General features: G+C 42.0%; 1 protein-coding gene across 2 annotated transcripts in view; it reads left to right on the top strand.

The window, feature by feature from the left end:
- Window positions 1-9,938: 9,938 nt before the first annotated feature.
- SLC29A3 (solute carrier family 29 member 3) overlaps window positions 9,939-17,638 on the top strand; it is a 75,087-nt gene continuing 67,387 nt past the window's right edge. Inside the window, exon 1 of one of the 2 annotated variants that reach the window (XM_074296905.1) lies at window positions 9,939-10,029. In XM_074296905.1, coding sequence (XP_074153006.1) covers window position 10,029 — 1 coding nt within the window. In that variant the 5' untranslated portion in view covers window positions 9,939-10,028. Of the gene's footprint in view, window positions 10,030-14,342; window positions 14,819-17,638 lie in introns of those variants that run through there. The other variant, XM_074296906.1, reaches the window with a different exon arrangement.

The following is a 17,638-nucleotide window of genomic DNA, read 5'->3' as shown; positions in this document are numbered from 1 at the left end:
TTCAGCTCATGTTGGCCCCAACTTCCTCTCTAGAGTTGTGCTCACCCTTCCAGGTTCACTTCTTCACAAAGGGATACAAAGAAGGAAAGAAAAGGTTTGGGGGCCATGGAAGACATACCACTGAAAAAGAGAGGTCTAAAAAACTTGGATTTGAACTCCTGAGCAAATTAGGATTAATTAATAAATAATTAATCATTTAATAATAAAATTAATTAATTATTCTCTCTGTGCCTCAATTTCCTGGTTTGTAAAATGAGGTGCTTGGTCTAGAAGGACTTTCAGGTCCCATCTCCTATCTCTAAATTTATGATCCTATCACTGAGCTCTGTGGCAGACAACACAGGTCCCGTTCTCTGAACTTTTGACTGAATCTAGGGAAACTATAACAAACTATGGGTCATTCCAGGGCAGCCCATTGGATTGTAGCCCATGGCTCTTCCCTTGCCCAGAGTCCCTGCCATCTTAATCCTGCAGAAGCACACCTGCAGGAGAATATCACAGTATCACAGGCCCATACATCAGCATTCACATTCTATTTGGACCACTGGGGTGGATTAACTCCACAAGACCTCTCTAAATCAAGTTCTGCTGACAGAGCAGGCTGCTCCAAACACCCTTTCACCAGACCAAGGCAATCCAGGCCATCCAACCTCATTGCATTTGGTGAAAAAGACAAGAGACTACTTATTCCTCCCAAACCCATGTTCTTTTCTTCTCCTCCTTATGCTCCTAAGCCCTACTCAAGCCCAATTCCATGTTCTAAAAATCTCTCATACATACTGCCTCCTCTCCTTCCACATTGTTTCAAGCTTTCATGATCACATAACCAAACTATTGTAGTAGCTGCTGAGGGGTCTCCAGGCCTACCCCAGCTTCCTGTGCTTGCTGATGTTGTTCTATCATGTCTGACTCTGTGACCCCATTTTGATTTTGCTTGGCAAAGATATTGGAGTGGTTTGCCATTTCCTCCTCCTGCTCATTTTACAGATGAGAAAACTGAGGCAAACCATAATTACAAGCTAATAAGTGTCTGAAGTTGGATTTGAACTAGTTTTCCTGACTCCTAGTCTGGGGCTCTATCTACTGCTGCCTGCCTACCTTTTTCTTGCTGTTAAAGTGGTCTTCCTAAAGCTCAGGTCATACTATGTAATTCTGCTTTATTCAAGAATCTCTAGTGATTCCCTATTACCTCAGGAATCAGATATAAAATCATCAGTTTCTCTTCTCTCTACAATACCCCTCGCTATTCCTTAAACGCAACTCCAGCCTCCCAAAACTCTTGCCTTTCAACTGGCTATCCCCCATGCATAGAATTCTATTCTGACTTCCCAGCTTCCTTCAAGACTCACCTCAAATGCCTTCTGTAAGAAATCTTTCCTTGTTCTCCCCAATGCTAATAGCTTCCTTCTGAAATTATCTTCAATTTTCCCTATATCATCTTGAATGGATACACTTGTTTGCACATTGTCTCCCCAATCTGAAGACCTATCTTCCCAAGTTCAAATCCAGCCACAGACATTTTCTGTGAATGACCCTGAGCAAATCTGGCCTCAGATACTAGGCCAGATTTGCTCAGGGTCATTCACAGAAAATGTCAGATACTTGCTGCGTGACTGAAAAATTTAATTTGATCCTATTTGTCTCAGTTTTCTCATCTGTAAAATGATCTGGAGAAGGAAAAGGCAAACCACTTCAATATCTCGGCTAGGAAAACTCCAAATGGGACCAATAAACAGGAGTTCTTATTCCTATTCTCAGTAACAATGTGAGTTTCTTAAGGTCAGGGATTGTCTTTGCTTTCCCAAGTCACTACTTAGTCCAGTACCAGGCACATAGTAAGTGCTTAATAAATAATTATTAATTTGCCAAAGATTTGACTATCATATTTATTTTGTACCTATTTTATATTACATGTTGCTTCCCCTAAGAAAATAGAAGCTCTGAAGAACAGAACCGTTCAATGTTTGTCTGTCTATTCCTGACTACTCCTGGCACATATTAGGAGATTAATAATGGATAAAATGACTTTAGATTTAGATGTGCTTTTAGCAGGGACTTCCTTCTTTATCTAATTCTTTGCTACATTTCTAGCAGAATTTGATATTCCTGCTCAATAACTTGCTAATAATATAATGTCACAATTGTAACACTTGCACAATTCCAACTCAGTTACATACAAGTAAGGCCGGGCCTGACTTCCCCATCTCTTGAAATTGTATTTCAGCTTTAAAATTCAGCTCTCCCATCCCTTCACGTCCTCCATCTCCCATTCTGTCTTTCCTACTAAACCCAGTCTTTGCATTATCATCAGCCATAATCCCTTGAAGTATCTGGAGTCCCAATCTCTTTTTAGTCTCTTTTTTAACCTCGCTGTCGGTCACTGCGGTATTTCGCAAGTGACTGCCCCAGACGCCCCTACCTCCCTGACTTTCTGTTGTTTGCAGTCTGTAATTCCTCATCCCCTGTAACCCCTACCATCTGATTGCTCTGCTTTGGCTCCAGGACTGCCGAGCATCGTTGGAGCAAGTGATGAAATTGAGCTGATTTCACCCACTACAAATTCATGGTACATGAACTCAGCTGGACCCTCACTGCTACTCAACAATCTTTCTTCTCTGCCCTTATCAATTCCTTAGCTAATCTCCCATAGCAACTACTTCAGCCCTTTTCTTCTCTCTTCTTTTTTCTTTCTGCACCCCAATCCTTGTACTTGCAGCTGATACTTAAACCTGTTATTTCGCTGAGGACACTGGGTCTTGTACTCTCAGCAATCCTTTCGATCATTCAGGCATTTATTAAGTACTTACTATGTGTCAGTCACTTTGAAAGACACTGGGAATAGAAAGACAAAAAATGATGCAATCTCTGCCATTAAAGAGCTTAAATTAATCTAACCCATTTCTCTTCTATTTCTCACACCTGACCAATATCATCTTTGCTGTTCTTCCATCCAGTATATTGAGAAGATGACAATTATTTGCAATAGTCTATCAGCCCTTTAATAAAGTTACCCTCTTCCTCTCCAGCTGTGTATATTCCTCCAAATATTCTTATTTATTTTCCAAAAGGATACGAGGAAGGCAGTGAGGATTACTTGCGATATCGAGACTTGTTTATGGACAGCCAGCTAACATATCCAGACACAGAACTTAAATCCAGGCCTTCTCAGCAAGACCAGTCCTCCTCTACTGCCCCACGATACTTTTCATTCATGCTGGAAACTGAAATTTGAGTAGAACCTTAAGGTTTGCCATGACCTTCACATCAGTCCCCCAATGACTTTGTGATGGAGGTAAAACATTATTGCTATTTTTTAGCCAAGGAAACTAAGTCTCAGGTTAAATATACATGTCATTTGTTCTTCATTTTCGAAGAGGACCAAGAGATCAGGCATGTGATGTCAAGACCATGAAGCAAAATAGATTTGAGTGAGAGAGGGTTGTGCAAAGGCAACAGCCTCACTTTCTCCCCTGGAGTCATCTGGGTCCAGTAGCAAGATGTAGATCAAAACTGCTTGAACTGTGGTCACAACACTATATGGGCTTGTGCAATGAATGTGTTGGTCACCAAAAAAATTGGCAACGGTGAAAGGTTTCTGAATGCAATGACCAAAAATTAATTCAGAATTAAATGAGTAATGAATCTGAGGTGTTTCTGGCAGTGTTTGCCCATGTGGTATTGTGTAGCTTCACTGCAGCCTTGGTTCTGACCACACAACTTGTACCTTTTGCACTGTGTATGCATGAACGCTGCCAGAAACCCCTGGGTTCAGATCTGAGAGTGGATTACATAAACATTTCTCAGGTGAAAAGTAGTCTGATATAGATGAAGATGGCCCTGGATGCAGTGGGGACCTCTCCTTTTTAAATATGTTCTTTAACAGATCTCAGTTTGACTGAGGCAACACCCATTCAGTGATTAAGGCTAAGTAAGCACTGAGGCAAAAAAATGGCTTCTTTTATCTAGTCCAAAAAAAATCTGGGAGGAAAAGACCTCAGACTTTCTGGCCAAAAGAGCAATAATCCTATTTATTTTTACTCTGAATCAATTGGGCCCAAATAATGACTATTTTGGCCACAAAGTCTGAGGTCTTCCCCTCCCAGATTGTTTTGTTTTGGGCTTTTTGGACTAGATAAAAGAGGCCATTTTTTTGCCTCAGTTCTTACCCAGCCTTAATCACTGAATGGGTGTTGTCTCAGTCAAAGTGAGATCTGTTAAAGAACTTAGCTTAAAAAAGACCAGGATCTCCCATTGCATACAGGGCCATTTCCAGCTGTCCTGATTTATATCTTGCCACTGGATCTAGAGGACTTTGGAGGGGAAAGTGAGGCTAGTGAGCTTGAATATACATAGCTTAGAATCAAAGGCAGGATTCAAACCCAGATTTGTTGGTTTCAATGGCAGGACTTTTCTCCACTATATTGTTGTTGCCTTTTTTCTTTTTGGAAGTGCATATCACAACAACTTAGGCCAGCTGTGTGGATCAAAGGTGGCAGTTGCCCACTCTAAAGCAAATACTTAAATGAATTAGAAAGGCTACTCTTTATTCATTTGTTCTTTTCTCTCTCACTATCAGGAGTCTCCCAGGCTTCTCTACCAGTGAAAATTCAACAACAGCAAAAACAACACAAGAGCAAAATACACTGGATTTGCTCTCTGAGAATAAGGCCAGCTGCTGCTCCCCTTCTGAATGGGGTCACAGTTGTATTTCCCTAATACTCGGGACTTGAGTTCCCATCTGGGATATTCTTTTACTGAAATGCTTGGTGATTAGCACCCAGTTTCATTTTACCAATTAACATATATTGAATTTAAAGGGGTATTTTTGAGATTACATTTTATGTCTCAGATAGAAAAGAAGATATTTATAGCAGAACAAAAGTTACAGACTTTCCCCCCAATACCTGGGGTGCACAGTCTTTCCTATGTCACTTTGGTATCTGGGAAGACTTAGCTCAGATTTTAAAAAGTTTTGACATAGCATTTGTTCTATCAAGTTCTCTTCCAAATCTGGCACAGCTGATTGATGAATATGTCCACAGTTCTCCTACTGCTGGGCTAGGCTAACACCAACAAAAATAACACCAAGCATTTATCTAAGGTTTTAAAGTTTTTCAAGCACTTTACAAATATTATCTCATTTTATCTTATATTTTTTCATCTTTTTACAGATGAAGAAATTAGGTCACAGAGAAGTCAACTGACTTTGCCTGGAATCGCACAACTAGTGTTTGAGGCAAGACAAAATTTAAATTTAAATTTAACTGTAAATCAAGTCTGACTCTTCCTCTAAGGTCATTCCTGCTAACATCCCCACCTTCACCCAACGATCTGCCATGGCCCTTCTTTTCTTCTTTCTATACTATTTCACTTGGTGATCTCATCAGCTCTTCTCAGACTTTATCATCTCTATCCTGAAGTTCTCTCAGATCTACTTAGCCAGACTTAGCTTTTCCCCTCAATTCCAGTCTCACATGTCCAACTGCCTATTAGATGTTTCTAACTGGATGTTCCATAAATATCTTAAATTCAAAATGTACCAAATAGATTTATAATTCAACCTCCACCTGACCCCAAGTCACATACATATACCCCTTTGGTCTTTTGAACTTTTCTCTTACTGCCAAAGGTACCACCATCCTCCTAATCACCTAAGCTCCCAATTTAGACACTATCCTCAATTCCTCACTTTCTCATCCTAACAGATCCGTTGCAAATTTCAAATTCAAATATCATCTTATGTATACAATTCCTTCTCTGAAAAGGGCTACCATCCTTGCCCAAATGTCCATCACCACATGCTTGGACTATTGCCTATGGTTCATCTCCCTGCCTCAAGTCTCTTCTCACTCCAGTCCATTTTCCATTCAGCTGTTAAACTGATCTTCCTAAAGCTCCAATCTGACCATACTACTCCCTACCCATCACCATTTAATAAACTCTAATGGTTTCCTCTTATCTCCAGGATCAAATATAAAATCCTCTGTTTGTTATTCAGAACTCTTCATTATCTGGTCCCTTTTCGGTCTTACCACTATTATTATTGTGCCCCCACTCCCACCTCTGCCAATGTGTATTGTGATCTATTGCCACTGGCCTCTTCAATGTTCCTCAAACAAGACACTGAAACAAAAAAGGTCATTCTATCTGTTTCTTTGGGAAAATAGAGACTATCACAAAGCCTAATAATCTGTGCTGCTGATTATAGGGAATAGTTAAGACACAATTATTCTGAGATCCCAAAAAGGCATGGGACGTGCTCCATTTGCTTTTTATACAGAGTATGGATATAAAGTTCCTTCCTGGTTCTATTTTATTATGTGGAACTTTTGGAGGCTATTGCCATCTACATATGATTCATGCTCTTGTATTATGTGGTAAAAAAAAAGTATTCTGATTTGACTTCTGAACTAGAACTTAATGGATAATACAAAATGGATGATCAATTTCTCATCTCTTTATTTCTGTCTCATGGTAGAAAAAAAATACTAGTTGAAGATGTAACAAAAAATAAAGATCCCAAAGTCCTGGTTTGAAAAGAATGTTTTGTGTCAACTGTTCTTGTTATACCTTATTAGGAAATATTTATCATTTTAGAGAATGTTCTCAGGTAACCTGTCCAGGATCACACAGGTATATGTGACAGAATTAGCATTTGAACCCAGGCAGCTAGATGGCAGAAGAGAAGGAATGCTTGAGTCAGGATGACTAAGTTTGGAATCCATCTCTGATAGTAGTTTTGGGATGTGTGGCAGGTTAATACTTCTCAGTTGAGCTTCCTCTTTCAAATGGGGATAATAAAAGTATGTAACTCATAGGGTTGTGATGATCAGATGAGATAGCCTATGTAAAGTGCTATGAAATTGTGAACTATTATTATTATTGTTGTTATTATTGTCACCCTGCTCCTCATTTGTGTAAAAGGAACAAGCTTTCCAGGATGCCCCATCTGGCTGCCATATCATCCCTTTCACCAGGCACAAAGCTGAGATCTAGCCACTTCTCATTCCCCTTCCACGTCATTCCCTGAAAGTTTAAATGACTCCATCCAGCACGTTCCTCCAAGCTGCCTCTTTCCCACTATCCTTCCTCTTACCCACCAGCCCTCTGCCTACAGCCATCTCAGGCTTGGGGCTTTCATCACTTTACCTGATGGACCAGAACGCTCTCACAGAATCCAGATGAGCCTCCAGTGCTAATTGCCAGCCCTCCCCATGGTTCAGCCTCTCAGGCTGTCAGCAGCCTGACTTAATCCGGACTGCTGCACATCTTCAACTTGGAATCAGAATATGATGGACTGCAGCAGCTCCAAAATGCCCCCCCAGCTGATGGATGATGGTGCCCGCTGGATTCCAGGATGGCCCCCGGAGCTCCCTGGTCTAGCATGTCAATGCAGCTGCAAATCTTTTTAAGACTGACTTGCAAACCTCAGACTGGCCTAATAATGGGCTGTTGTTCCTGAGTTCTGCTGCCCTCTGCTTTCAGTTGTATTTCCAGTAGTGGGGATAGAGCCACTCTATCCCTAGCATAGTACCTTTTGTGGCCACAAGTGTCACTGACCCAGCAGGTGTTTAGGACTAAGAGTTAAATCTATTATGCTAAAATGCCCCCCCCACATACACTTTTTCCCCAATGGTTATTATCCTCTGCTTAGGGTCAAGGTACGGGGTGTCCAATCAGGTCACTATGAGCTTGGAAGTCACTACCACAGATGAGGCACAAATAGTGTACATCAACATTTGTGGTGGAAATGGCTCTAAATGTGCAGATCTCACATTTCTTTTGTAATTTTGCTTTGCTCATAGAGAAAAGTAGAGCTGGCTAGTAGGACCCTCAGACAACTGAGTATTAGCAGTGGGACTTTAGAATACACTGGAATGGAGCTTAATCCATAGAATTTTAGAGCTTCAGAGTTGGGTGGGAGAGAAGAGAGATCATAGAATCCTTCATAGTCATTTTCAAGGTGTCAAGGAAGACAGGAACACAGAGATTCTGTAGTGTCTGCAGTTACTCTGAGGTTTTCAGGGAAGTGTCTGCAGTTACTCTGAGGTTTTCAGGGAAGTGTCTGCAGTTACTCTGAGGTTTTCAGGGAAGTATCAAACCTCAGTCTGGCTGGGACCCTTTTCTTGTGTTGTCTGTAGAGAAGAGGAGGAACAATGCTGGTGCTCTAGTCATGTGGTTGGCCGCCTGAATTGTCAATCAATCCATTTTATTGTTTATAAGACATTTCAGCCTGGGGCACAGTGTAACATATGTGACTAGCTGGTGTAGGGAGCACCACTAGAACAACATTCTATAATCATTGGACCTCACCGACCACTGAATCCAATCTCTTCATTTTACAAATAAGGAAAATGAGGCTCAGGGAGGTTCAATGACATACTTCTCCTAGACCACACAAGGCAGTAGAAGTGGGACCCTCCCTTAACGGTCCTCCCTCTTATACCGCACTTCCTCCCTAACACATATCCCAGCACCCTTTGCCTACTTCCAGCAATTGCCTTTCTCCTGGCCCTTATATTTCAAGTGGCTAAATGTATCCATTGTGTGATAATAACTCATCTTCATATCTTGCTTTAATGTTTGTAAAACACTTTCCTTCCCAAAAGTAAGAGTATTATTATTTTCGTTCTACAGATAAGGTAACTATCACAGAAAGTTTCAGTAATTTATCCAGCAATACACAGTTACTTACTATCAGCAGGATAGCTGGAACAAGACTTCAAATCCAAATCTCTTAGCTCCAAGTTCCTGACTCCTAGCATGACACACGGCTTTGGGCACAGCGGCAGCTGAAGTTAGGGGTTTCTAGGCAGAACTGAGTTTTTCTAGGTTGTCCTGGCTCAGCCTGCAATAGCCAAAAGGAGAGCGGAGGGCCAAGACAAGGAGGGAACAGGCATTGGAAGCTTTGGGGGGGGGGAAGGTTAGATTTCTGAAAAGATTTGGTAACATAAGATCAATTTATTGACACATTAATAAGCCTTATAAAGAAATGGTTGGTCCTCTTGAAGAGTTTATATTCTGTAGATAAAGGAGTATAATAATCAATCATCAATGAGTATTTATTAAGTGCCTACTATGTGCCAGGCTATGCTAGATGCTGGAGACACAAGTAAAGTAAATGAAGCAATCCCTACTCACATCATCCATGTCTGATCACCCCTTTTGCACAGATCGTGAACTTTGTCGATTAGAAAAGTAGAGCTAGCTAGTAGGACCCTCAGACAGCTGAGTATTAGCAGTGGGACTTTAGAACACACTGGAATGGAGCTTAATCCATAGAATTTTAGAGCTTCAGAGTTGGGTGGGAGAGAAGAGAGATCTTAGAATATGGAACACGGAATGGAGGAGCTGTAAGGGATCTGGGAACACACACTATACTAGAGCTGGGATCTAGAACATGGAATACCAGAGCAGGAAAGGGCTCTAAGGGCATAGGGTGTGTGTGTATGAGGCAATACTTAGGCTAGACAACATAGAACATTAGAAAAGAAAGGATTTAGAACATGATATTTGGAACCTTAAAACGAACAGAACAAAACTGGAAATTAACTTAATCCAAAGGATGTTGGGGAGCAGGAGAGGAGGAGTCACGGCCCTTAGACAATAGAAGGGACTTTTAGAATCTAGAATAGCAGAACACAGTGCATCAGAGGTGGAAGAGAAGGGACCTGGGACCTGGAGTAATAGAACACGGCACCTCAGAGCTGGAGGAGACCTCCCCTGGAGGGCAGGATTGTCCCTTTTGTCTTTGTCATCTCCAGTTCTTGGCCCGTGCCTGACCCACACGAGGTGCTCAATGGGTATTTGACAGACTAGGAAACTGAGGCCCAGAGATTCCCACAGCGGCCGAGCAGCCCGTCTGCCGGGTTCCCAGGGGCGGGCCCAGGCCGGGGGCGGGGAGAGGCCGCCCCCGAGGAAGGGGACGGGGAGGAGCCGGGAAGGGCGGGCGGAGCCCCGGGAGCCAGCTCGCTCTCTGAGGCTGCGGCGGCCCCGGGGGAGCAGCAGCGGAGCCCGGAGGAGGCGACAGTGAGTCTGGGGGGAGCGCGCCGCCGCGGCCCCGAGGGGGGGATCGGGCGGGCCCGGGCCCGGGAGCGCGTGGGGTGCGCGGGGTGGGCCCCGGCCCGGATCCTGGCGGTCGGAGCTCTTTCTGGCCCACCCCGCTCCCCGGCGGCCCGGCTCCTTCCTCCCCGTCGCTTTCTCTTTCTCTGTGGGGCTCCTGGGCCTCGCTCACGCTCTCGCAGCTGGCTGGGCCGGCCTGTAGCTCCCTCCTCCTCCCGGCAGCTTTCCCCGGCAGCGCCCGGCCTCCCCGGGCCTTCCGAGCCCCCTCTCGTCCGGAGCTGCGGGCCTTTCCCTTTCCCCCTCCGGCCTCCCTCAGCTCCTGGCATCTCCCACCTTCCAGCCTGCGCCCCTCTCCTTCACTCTCCCATCTCTGTTTTCTTCTCTTCTCTCTGCATACGGCCATAGTGGACCTCGGTTTTTTGTTTGTTTATTTACCCCTTCTTTTCCCACCCCGTAGATTTCTCGATGCTCCTGCAAACCAGCTTTGGGGCTGGGGGCGTAAATAAGAATAGACAAGACAGTACGATTTAGTGGAACCGGGAGGCCACAAACCTGGACTTACATTTCGGCCCCGCCAATAGTAGCTGTTTTACCTGAAGTTTCCTCACTTTCCTCACCTGTAAATTAAGGGAATCCTGCTGGATGAGATCCAAAGTTCCTTCCAGTCTAAAACTATGATCCTAAGAGGAACTAAAGCCGGCCTGTGCCGCCCTAGAGGTCTGATCGAAGATGAGCAGCTCCTGGAATTAGTGGCTCATAAAGTTGACCTCCCTGTGTCAGAAGGGATAATAATAGCTTACCCTGGCTAATAATGCTCCATGCCTTCAAAGCTTCCTCACTTGGATTATGCTCACTCTTCGAGGTAGGCAGTTACCCCATGGGGAAACTGAGGCACAGAAAGGGGAAATGACCTGTCGAAAAGGACAGAGCTGGTAAAGTTGCCACTAAAGCTCAAGGTCTTTTGCTTCCAGAGCCTGGATACTACCATGGCAGCGCCATTTCTTTGTTCTTTGCCCACACGGATTTCCTCTTCCCCAGGTGATAGATAATAAGAGCTAATATTTATATAGCATGTGTGCCAGGCATTGTGCTAAGCACTTTGCAAATATTAAGTCTTTCAGTCCTCACAACAATCCTGTGCTATTATATTTCCATTTTACAAATGAGGAAACAGACAAATATTACAAATTTTAACTCTTTTGATTCACACAACAATCGTGTGCTATTATCACCCCCCCTTTTATAGATGAAGAAACCCTGGCAAAAATTACACATTTTAAGACTTTTGATCCCTACAATAATCCTGTGCTATTATATTTCCATTTTATAGATGAGGAAACTGAGGCAGATATTACAAATGTTAATCCTTTTGATCCACACAACAATCCTGTGCTATTATTATCCCTGTTTTACAGATGAGGAAACTGAAGCAAAGCATTAAATGACTTGCCCAGGGTCACACAACTAATAAGTATCTGAGGTTGGATTTGAATTCTTCCTGATTCCAGGCCCAGTGCTCTATCCCCCATACCTCTTAGCTGCCACAGTGATGGAAGGCCCACTGGGGTTCCATAGCTGGTGACTATACAAAGTGGACACAGAACTTGGAATGATATTCCAAGGGTGTCTATCACTGAATACTACATTATTCCAAAAAAAAGTATTTTGGGTACCCCCTTATTCCATACCCCTGAGCTATGTGCTACTGCAGAAAAGGCAGTAGTTTCTGGCCAAAAGTTGAGTGATCAGGATCACTCATTAGCCAAGAAATAAGGATACAAATAATAGAATAGCAGAACTGGAACTTCAGAGACCCTCCAAACCATCTTTAGACCCAGAAGGAAACTCAAATCCAGAGGTTAACTAAGCTGAGCTTTAAAACCTACTCTCTGAGCCTCAATTTCTTCATGTGTCAAATGGGAATAATAATACCTACCCTATTTATCTTCAAAAGGCATCAAGGTATCAGAAATCAATTGCTATCTCCTGGCCTTGCACCCAGGAAAGTTTAAGTCCTAACTCTGATTCATAATAGCTGTGGTCCTGAGCACTCTTAAATTAGAGAGGGAGCTTCCACACTGGGAATTCCCCATGCTGACAAATCACAGGTCTGCTTTCTCCACTCATGCCCTCCTTCTTCAGAAAAAGTAACTAGTGTGCAAACTCATGAAGCTCAATGGTATAAACTGTTTTTTTTTTTTTTTTTTTTTCAAGTTTAAAACACTCTTAAATATTAGGTGGCAGGAGTAGGAGTGACGGTGGGGGCAGTAGGAGAAGGAAAGGGCAGAGGTCTCTATTTAAGTTCAAGCCTCTTAACTCTGTGGAGAGTGTTCATTCCTCTATACCAGAGGCATCAAATTAAGGTAGAAACAGGGCCACTAAATTATACATAAGCATCCTGACAGATCCTCATGGTGACCTAGAGAATTACATATTAAGAGATCATTGGTAGTGCCATAATGCGCAGAGCACAGGCATTGAATCAAGACTTGAGTTCAAATGTGCTCTCATTTTTTGTGAGACTCTGGGCAAATCACTGCTGTGTTTGCCTCAGTTTCCTCATGTGTAAACTGAGCTGGTGAAGGAAATGGCAAACTAATCCATATCTTTACCCAAGAAAACCCCAAATGGAGTCATGAAGAGTCAGACACAAATTGAAAATGTTCTATTATATTTTTATTTTGTTAAATATCTCCCAGTTTGATTTGAATCTGTTTTGGGGTCTTTGAGTGTTTGACACCTCTGTCTACATGATTCAGACCCTTCAGGAAAGCAAGAGAACACTGGTTTGTTCCTATTCTTTGGTAGCCCATCCCTTGTCCCTCGGTTTTGTGGTCAGCCTCTGTCTTCTTTCATTTTCCCATCTAGAAGCTGGTAAGCTAGCTTCTGAAGTCTGGTAAGGTTTCATTCTATATTAATGCCTTGGACTGAAAGAAGAAAGACAGAGAGACAGAAAAAGAGAGAGAGACACACACACACACATACACACACACACACATTCTGAGAGACAGACAGCCACAGAAAGGAAGAGGAAGAGACAGAGAGAGAGAGAGAAGAGAGGGAGAGACAGAGAGAAAGAGAAGAGAAACAGAAAAGAGAAGGGGAGAAGAGAGGTAGAGATAGAGAGAGCCAGAAGAGAAACAGAAGAGAGAGGGGGAGAAGGGAGGGAGAGAAAGACAGAGAAAGAGAGGAGAAACAGAAGAGAGAGGGGAAGGAGAGAAGGGAAAGAAGAGAGAGAGAGAGATGGAGAGACAGAGAGAGACAGAGAGATGGAAAGATAGAGAGGGAGAAAAGAGAGACAGATACACAGAGAGAGGGAGAGAGACAGAGGTAGAGGGAGAGGAAGAAAGAGAGACAGACAGACAATGAGAGAGAGAAAGAGAATATTAATGGTTCATTTTGACTCTAACCCTCCTAACTCCCAACTTTGAGAAACTTGCTCAACCTTGACAATCCTTTTCTCCACGATGCCCAAAAATAATTAACAAGAAAGTCACTCAATTCGGTTTGGATGAGGTGCAGAGTGAGCCCTTCAGGTATCTCCTCATTTTTTTTCCCTTCCCAGAGTGGGCATAGAGTGTCTGGGGAAAAGCCATTCCTCTCTTCCTTTCCCTGCTGTTCCATGTGATTCAGAACTTATCTGCTTAAACATTTTAAAAAGTGAAATCAAAAGTCAAACCATGCTGGCGAGTTTGGAGGAGCAAGATTCTCTGCAAGTTGCAGTTGAGCTTGGAACGTGCTCAGGCCGGGGAGTTTAAAATAGAAATGCTGACACCAATGCCTCGATGCCTACAGCTGGACCAGCTTGCTTTGCAGCCATACAGAGTTATATGTTACAGTTATTAGTCTGGCTGGGTCAGATCACCCCAGTGGGGCCCGCCATTTGTTTCCTATCATCTCCCATGCTTCTCCTTCTTTAGTGGGTTATCCCACCAGATGAAGACAGCCCCATTTTGTCCAATTTGATGTGAATGTAGATTCACTCTCATCTGTCCTGGCTTTTCTTGTGATCCTGTTTGGTTTGAGGGAGGAACAAAGAAAGGGACTGATGGGGATCCCATCTTTAGCTTTATGGAAATATATCTGATTTTTTTTTCAAACTTTAATAGGGAGATGCTATAGAAAGCACAAAAATAGATGTTCTCTGAGAGCCAAATTCAACACCCAAACAGTCAGGCATTGCTTTATTTTGTGTCTGAGACCAGCAGGGAGACTGCTGCCCAGGATGTGAGAGGTGGGGAGAGTGCTACTGGCTAGGATGAGTGACTCAAGTGCCATTATTTCTGTGTAGCTCCAAGACTCTGAAATGCTGTCCACACCCTTTGTGTTTCCTTCCCCCAGGAGAAATCTCCCATCATTCCACCCTGGTTACAGTTCTGCAGCTAGATAATAAAGGTAGAGATAAAAGAGGGGTCCGAAGCAAGCTGAATTGAATAAGACTCTGTTAAATATATTCTCTCTCTCTCCAGCGTTCCTAGAGTAGTTCAAGATAGGAATTTGACCCAAGATAAGGGAAGTGGCCCAACAAACCAGGCTTAATTCAGGTTAGACTTGTTACTTAGGCTTGAGATTGAAATGAAATAAGTCTCTTAAAAGAAAGTCTGATTGTTAGCAAAACTTAGTTATAGCAGACAAAGGATATTCAGAGCAGGGGGAAGACATCCAGCAAGGTTATAGCACTGATTCAGGTGGGCACAGTGTCTCTGCCTCTGTGTTCATGGTGGTCCACTGTCATGACGCCTGACCGAGGTGCTGGGTGAGTGTTCACATTTTAGATTTTGTTCTTAGGGCACCAGAGAGCTGCATCACCAGTCAGAGCCTACGGTTCCCTGAACTGACTAAATACGGAGAAGGGTTACAATCCTATTAAGGAAAAGTCAGTCTAGTTTATAAGGGAACAAGGTTTTAGGCTACTGCACTTATCAGAGAGTAATGTCCACCATTCTCTCTCCTTATACCTAAAGTTTTCCTATCAGGTTTTGGAGGCCTCCCTGGGTAAGAAATCCCTATTTTATTTAATTCCCCCCCCCCCAAGTTTTACTGTTGCCTTTAGTTTTTAACACAAGTCATTCCTCTTGAACCACCTCCCCCTACAACCTTTGTCCTTTTTAACAAAAGAAAAATATAACCAAATAACTAAATATAACCAAACTAACCAAATAAAGTGACCTTATCTGACAGTGCCTATATCACATACTGTAACCATATTCCTCCCCCTCTCTCCCGGGAAGGAATACATTTCTTAAAATTTCTTTGGGACCAAAATTGTCATTGCAGTTAATCATAATTCTTTTTCTTTACACTATTTACATTATAGATATGATTTTCTTGATTTTGTTTATCCAAGTCTACATCATTTCTGAACTTCCCTCCAATGCTTCTCTAAATTCCTTGTATTTGTTATTTTTATAGTTAACTTTTTTTAGTAAACTTATATTCTGTAAATTCATATATTATACGTTTTAAAAGATATTTTCCAATTGATAGGCATGCAGTTATATTCTAGATTAGTGATATAGTTGTTGTTTTTTTAAATTTTTGTTACTCCAAGCATTACAATGTATATTTTGAACCACATGGCTTCTTTTTCTGTCTTTGACCATCTTGGTCTACATACCTAGTAGTGACATCATTGGGCCAAAGGGTATGAAAGGTGATCTTTCTCACATGATTCCAAATTTTGAAACTTTAACTATAATAAAGTATATGGTCTATGCATCATAAAATTCAAAAGCTTTCTAACTCCTTCTGAAAGTCAATTGATCATTCAAACAGTTAAGAAATATTTATTAAGTGCTTCTGTGCCAGGCACTGTGTTAGGCATGGGCATATGGAGAAAAAAAGGAAATGAGTTTTACCTTCAAGGAACTTAGATTCTATAAGGGAGGGGGACAGCATGGACATATTTTAGTATTTACAGAACAAAAATAGAGTAATTGTTAGATGGGGACACCAGCATGAGATCAGGAAAAAGCTTGCTGCAGAAGGCTTCAAGTTGGAGAGAAATGAAGATTTCTGAATAGTGAGTGATGAAGACGTATTTTTCAGTTTTGACCCTGAATAGACTGTACAAACACCCAGAGATGGAAAATGGAGTATTATGGGGCACTAAACCTGAATTCAGGAGGACCAGAGTTCAAATCTGGTCTCAGACACTTAACATTTCCTAGCTGTGTGACCCTGGGCAAGTCACTTAACCCCAGCCTCAGGGGAAAAATAAAGAAAATGGAGTGTTATGTATAAGGAATTTATTCAGTGTGATTTTTTTTTTAATTTAAGTTTTTATTGAAAAATGTTTTAATCTCATATCATCATGATTTCACCAAGTTCCCTCTCATCGCACCCTTCCTAAGAGCCATCCCATGAGACAAAGAGTAATATTTTAGATTAGCAAAATTGATCAATATGTCAAGTATGTCCAAAAACATGTGCAATTTGTAATACCAGTGGACTTCCCACTTCCACAAAGGGATGCATTGGGAGTATCCTCTCATCTCTTCATTCTAGTCTTGTTTGATTTTTATTTTGTTCTATTTCCTTTGAGGGTAGACAGGGGGAGGCAACTGGGGTTTAGTGACTTGCCCAGGTTCACACTGCTAAATGTCTGAAGCCAAAGTTGAGGCTCCTGAAAAGGAAAATACTATGTTGTGATCTACATTCAGTCCTCTGGATGCAGAAGGCTTTCTCCATCGCAAACCCATTGGAATTGGCCCGCATTGTCTAATTGTTGAAAAGAGCTTTGATCAGAGTTGATCATAATCTTGTTGTTGCTGTGTACAATGGTCTCCTGATTCTGCTCATTTCACTAACCATCAGTTCCTGTAAGTCTCTCCAGGCCTTTCTGAAATCATCCTGCTGATCATTTCTTATAGAACAATAATATCCCATAACATTCATATACCACAATTTATTCAGCCATTTCTCAACTGATGGGCATCCACTATGGTCCTTCTGACTCCAGGGTCCAAATTCAACCACTGCATTACTTATTTGTCCCTGTCACATTTACTTTTTATTTTGATTTGTTGGACTTACATTGTTGTAGTTACTGTGCGTATGTTGTTTTCTTGCCTCTGCTTACTTCATTCTACATCAGTTCACATAGCTCTTTCCACATACATCTATTTATCACATACATCAGTTCCTATAGCATAATAATATTTGATTACATTCATGTACCACAATTTGTTTAGCCATTCCCCAATTGATAGACATCTACTTCTCCCCCCCACTTAGCTTTCACAAAAAAAGTATTGCTATTGATATTTTGAAGTATATTGGAACTTTTTTCTTATCAGTGGTTTTCTTAGGGTATAAGTCCAATAGTGAGAATTCTGATTAAAAGTATATAGGCATATTAGTCACTTTATTTGCATCATTCCAAATTATTTGACAGAACTGTTGTACCACTTCATAGCCCCACCAACAATGTGTTAGCTTGCTCACCTTCCCATAACCCCTCAAAGAGTGACAATTGTCATTTTTTTGTAAATTATTTGCCAATATGCAGATTGTGAAGTAAAGATTTCAGTTATTTTGATTTGTATTTCTCTTATTATTAGTGATTTGAAGTGTT

This window comes from Sminthopsis crassicaudata, chromosome 2 (genome assembly GCF_048593235.1).
Source record: "Sminthopsis crassicaudata isolate SCR6 chromosome 2, ASM4859323v1, whole genome shotgun sequence".
Classification (NCBI taxonomy): Eukaryota; Metazoa; Chordata; class Mammalia; order Dasyuromorphia; family Dasyuridae; genus Sminthopsis; species Sminthopsis crassicaudata.
The sequence above is the reverse complement of the archived record's forward strand: the minus strand, read 5'-3'. Positions and strand labels throughout refer to the sequence as shown.